Below are 4,735 nucleotides of genomic sequence, written 5' to 3'. Positions count from 1 at the left end.
GAAACTGCAGCTACCCGCGCGTGTGTCGCCGCTGCTACTCAAACGGCCACACCGTCCAAGACTGCCCTCAGCAACAATCCAGAGGTCAAGCCCGGAACGCGGGAGTCCCCCGACCCAGTGAGCGAAGCAAGAAGTAAAGTGGAGCAGCAAAGGCGTCATCAGAAGCCATTAGTATCCTCACCTATTGACATTTATCGCTTAGATTTAGAATTAACTGATCACCCAGATCGTAATTTTGTCTTTAATTTGCTAAGTACGCTTAAAGAAGGCGCTCGTATTGGTTATTGTGGGCCTCGTTCAGCCCGGATTTCCCACAACCTTATCCCTGCGACGCAGCACCCTGATGTAGTTTCTGCCAACCTGCAAAAGGAGGTGAACTTAGGACGGGTAGCCGGTCCCTATCCTGCCCCTCCCTTAGCAAATTTCCAGTGTCATCCAGTGGGAGTTACTCCTAAAAAACACTCAAATGACTGGCGAACTATTTATCACCTCTCCTACCCACAGGGAAATAGTATAAATGACCACATTGCCAAGGATCCCTATTCCCTGAGCTATGTTCGGGTAGACGATGCAATTCATATCCTCCAGTCCCTGGGAAAGGGAGCCTTTATGGCTAAGACTGATCTTAAATCAGCCTTTCGCCTTATACCAATCCACCCCGAAGACTGGAACTTACTGGGTATTTTGTGGAAATCTCAATACTATGTGGACATGTACTTACCCTTCGGGCTTCGCAGTGCCCCGTTCATTTTTAATCAGCTCTCCGATGGGCTCGAGTGGATCCTAAAACATAACTATGGTCTCCAGCGGGTCATTCACATCCTGGACGACTTCTTCATCGCTGAAAGTTCTAGATTAGCTTGTCTTACTAGCTTCAGCACTCTTTTACGGGTATTCATGTCACTTAGGGCCCCGGTAGTAGCGTCCAAGACCATAGGCCCCTCCCAAGAAATAGAATTTATGGGGATCGTTTTAGATAGCATTCGCATGGAGGCCCGCTTACCCCAGGACAAACTTTCCAGGACTTATGACTTGCTGACATCCTTTAAGAAACGCCGCTCCGTGCGCCTGGTTGAGTTACAATCACTCATTGGTACTCTCCAGTTTGCATGTAAAGTGGTAGTCCCCGGCAGGACTTTCCTTCAACGCGCCATTAATTTAACTAAGGGTGTCCCTAGTCGTTTTCATCACATCAGGCTTAACAGGGAGTTCTTTAGGGACCTCGATATGTGGAAAGTTTTCCTCTCCAAATGGAACGGGCGCTCCCTTTTTCTTGAGTCCACCACTACCCCTACTCCAGACCTAGAGCTCTACACTGACGCAGCGGGCTCCGTGGGGTTCGGCGGTTATTTTCAGGGAAAGTGGTTCCAAGGGCACTGGCCTCCCCATATGCTTTTGAACCGAGAGCGGGGTATAAGCATTGAGTGGCAAGAACTCTTCCCCATCGTTGTTGCCTGCGCTATATGGCACCCACTTTTCAAGGGAAAACGTCTGCAGTTTTGGTGTGATAATGAATCAGTGGTATCTATCATAAATTCGGGGCATTCAAAAGCTCCCCTTATCATGGAACTGGTCAGAAAGCTTGTTCTCCTATCCATGGAACATAATTTTCTTGTACGGGCCCGTCATGTCCCTGGGGTTTCAAATGAGATTGCTGATGCCCTCTCCCGCTTTCAGATGCAACGTTTCTGGGCCCTCGCACCCGACGCCGTCCAGATTCCTTGTACCATCCCGCCTTCACTAATGACCCTTTGAGAGAGGAAGTGCTCACCTACGCTTCTTGGGGTCTTTCCAAGAACGCCAATCGAGCCTACAGCTGTGGGGAAAAACGCTTTTTACAATTCTGTCTGATGAATCGTCTCCTAGGTCCAGACGGGGATGTCCTACCCGCCTCCGAGGGTACTCTTATTTATTTTGCCTCCTATCTCGCTAGAACGGTGCGTCATAGCACAATTAAACTCTATTTAGCAGCTGTTCGCAACCTCCATATCACTGCTGGGTACAGTGACCCTCTGAAGGGCAAGCTTCTTCTCCACAAAGTCTTACGCGGTATTCTCCGCTACCAAGGCGAACAGCGTATTCGCCGTCAACCGGTTACCCTTCAGGTTCTCTCGGCAATCCGTCCTGTTCTGCAATCATGGCTTAGCCCCCGGGATTTCTCCATGATCTGGGCCGCCTTCAATTTAGCCTTTTTCGCCTTCCTGCGATGCAGTGAATTTACCTACAACAGTGTTCGCAAATTTAGACCGCTTTTTGATCTTTCTACTGATTGTATAGCCTTTCATCCAACCCTGGCATGCCCGCAGCGCATGACGGTGCAGCTAAAATCTTCAAAAACAGATGTTTACAGGCGAGGGCAATCTCTCACCATCGCTCGCACTTCGTCCACCCTTTGCGCGGTCTCGGCTATGCGAGAGTACTTTCTCTTAGCACGGCCGCAACAGGGTCCCTTATTTTACTTCCAGTCAGGTAATTTGCTTACTCGGGGAGCGGTTTCGCACCTTCTACGGGACAGTTCGAGGGTCGCAGGTCTTCCTTACCAGAGTCTCAAGGGCCATAGCTTCCGCATAGGTGCTGCGTCGGTTGCCGCTGCTGCCGGCTTGCCAGACTGGCTTATTAAAGTCATGGGTCGCTGGTCCTCAGACTGTTACCAGCTTTATATAAGAACTCCTCAATCTACATTAGAGTCAGTAGCTCCCAGGATGGCTAACACTGTTGAACGTTTCTCGCCGAACTAGCTTCTCACTGGCTTCCATGGCTTGGGGGGATGCATTGCCTTGCATGCATCAGTGGCGGTTAAGTCTGCGCAGCGACTTCCCCCAAGCTTGTTGTTTTTTCATCGCCTTTGAACATCGCTTGCTAACCGATACTCTTGTCCGATCCAGCACGTGCTGTCTGTCATTCAGCTCGTAGTGCTGGGGAGATAAGTGAGGTTGTTTTGTCACGCTATCGCCGGAAGTCGCATGGGCTAACCAAACGCAAGGCAGTGTTCCCCCATTAACGCCATCACGAGTTGTTTGTATTTGAGTAATAGCTCTCGTTCAATCGCAAGTCGCCACGGTTAACTTACTTTCGCTACGAACAACGACATTAATGGATTCTAATGAGATGATTGTACCCCACAAATTACTGAATTGTAATGAGTTGATTGTAAGCCACAAATTACTGGATTGTAATGAGATGATTGTAGCCCACAAATTATTGGATTGTAACGAGATGATTGTAACCCACAAATTATTAAATACTAATTAGTTTATTCTAACCCACAGTTTATTGCATTGTAATAAGTTGATTGTATCCCACAAATTATTGGATTTTAATGAGTTGAGTGTAACCCACAAATTATTGGATTGTAATGAGTTGATTCTAACCCACAATTTTTGGATTGTAATGCGATAATTGTAACCCGAAAATTATTGGATAGTAAGAGTTGATTCTAACCCACAAATTATTGGAAAATAATCACATGATTATAACCCACACATTATTGTATTATAATGAGTTGATTGTAACCCACAACTTATTGGATTGTTATTAGATGATTGTAACCTGCAAATTATTGGATTGTAATGAGATGATTGTGACTTTCACATTGTTGGATTATAATGAGTTGATTGTAACCCACAAATTATTGGATTTGCAATGAAATGATTGTAACCCACGAATTATTGGATTGTAATGAAATGACTGTAACCCACAAATTATTGGATTGTAATGAAATGATTGTAACCCACAAATTATTGGATTGTAATGAAATGATTGTAACCCACAAATTATTGGATTGTAATGAAATGATTGTAACCCACAAATTATTGGATTCTAATGAAACGATGGTAACCCACAATTTATTGGATTGTAATGAAATGATTGTAGCCCACAAATTATTGCATTGTAATGAAATGATTCTAACCCACAAATTATTGGATTGTAATGAAATGATTATAACCTGCAAATTCTTGGATTGTAATGAAATGATTGTAACCCAGAAATTATTGGATTGTAATGAAATGATTGTAACCCACAAATTATTGGATTCTAATGAAACGATGGTAACCCACAATTTATTGGATTGTAATGAAATGATTGTAGCCCACAAATTATTGGATTGTAATGAAATGATTGTAGCCCACAAATTATTGCATTGTAATGAAATGATTCTAACCCACAAATTATTGGATTGTAATGAAATGATTATAACCTGCAAATTCTTGGATTGTAATGAAATGATTCTAACCCAGAAATTATTGGATTGTAATGAAATGATTGTAACCCACAAATTATTGGATTGTAATGAAATGATTGTAACCCACAAATTATTGGATTGTAATGAAATGATTGTAACCCACAAATTATTGGATTCTAATGAAACGATGGTAACCCACAATTTATTGGATTGTAATGAAATGATTGTAGCCCACAAATTATTGCATTGTAATGAAATGATTCTAACCCACAAATTATTGGATTGTAATGAAATGATTATAACCTGCAAATTCTTGGATTGTAATGAAATGATTGTAACCCAGAAATTATTGGATTGTAATGAAATGATTGTAACCCACAAATTATTGGATTGTAATGAAATGAATGTGACCTTCAAATTATTGGATTGTACGGAAATTATTGTAAGCCACAAATTATTGGATTTTAAGGAAATGATTGTAACACACAAATTATTGGATTGTAATGAGTTGATTGTAACCCACAAATTATTGGATTGTAATCAGTCGATTGT

At 42.8% G+C, this 4,735-nt stretch overlaps 2 protein-coding genes across 2 annotated transcripts in view; both read left to right on the top strand.

Annotated features, from left to right (window-relative positions):
• The window catches only part of LOC149097792 (uncharacterized), a 1,748-nt gene extending 1,530 nt beyond the window's left edge, over positions 1-218 (top strand). Inside the window, exon 1 of the mRNA XM_089280056.1 lies at positions 1-218. This exon is cut by the window's left edge and continues 1,530 nt beyond it. Coding sequence (XP_089136182.1) covers positions 1-137 — 137 coding nt within the window. The 3' untranslated portion in view covers positions 138-218.
• Positions 219-609: 391 nt separating this feature from the next.
• Positions 610-1,755, top strand: LOC149097791 (uncharacterized). The gene has a single exon (XM_089280423.1). It carries the CDS (start codon positions 610-612, stop codon positions 1,753-1,755), a length of 1,146 nt encoding a protein of 381 aa, XP_089136549.1.
• Positions 1,756-4,735: the final 2,980 nt, after the last annotated feature.

This window comes from Orbicella faveolata, unplaced genomic scaffold (genome assembly GCF_042242905.1).
Source record: "Orbicella faveolata isolate gen_17 unplaced genomic scaffold, um_ofav_v1 contig_47, whole genome shotgun sequence".
Taxonomy (NCBI): Eukaryota; Metazoa; Cnidaria; class Anthozoa; order Scleractinia; family Merulinidae; genus Orbicella; species Orbicella faveolata.
Note: the sequence above shows the minus strand (reverse complement) of the source record. Positions and strands in the feature narration are given on the sequence as shown.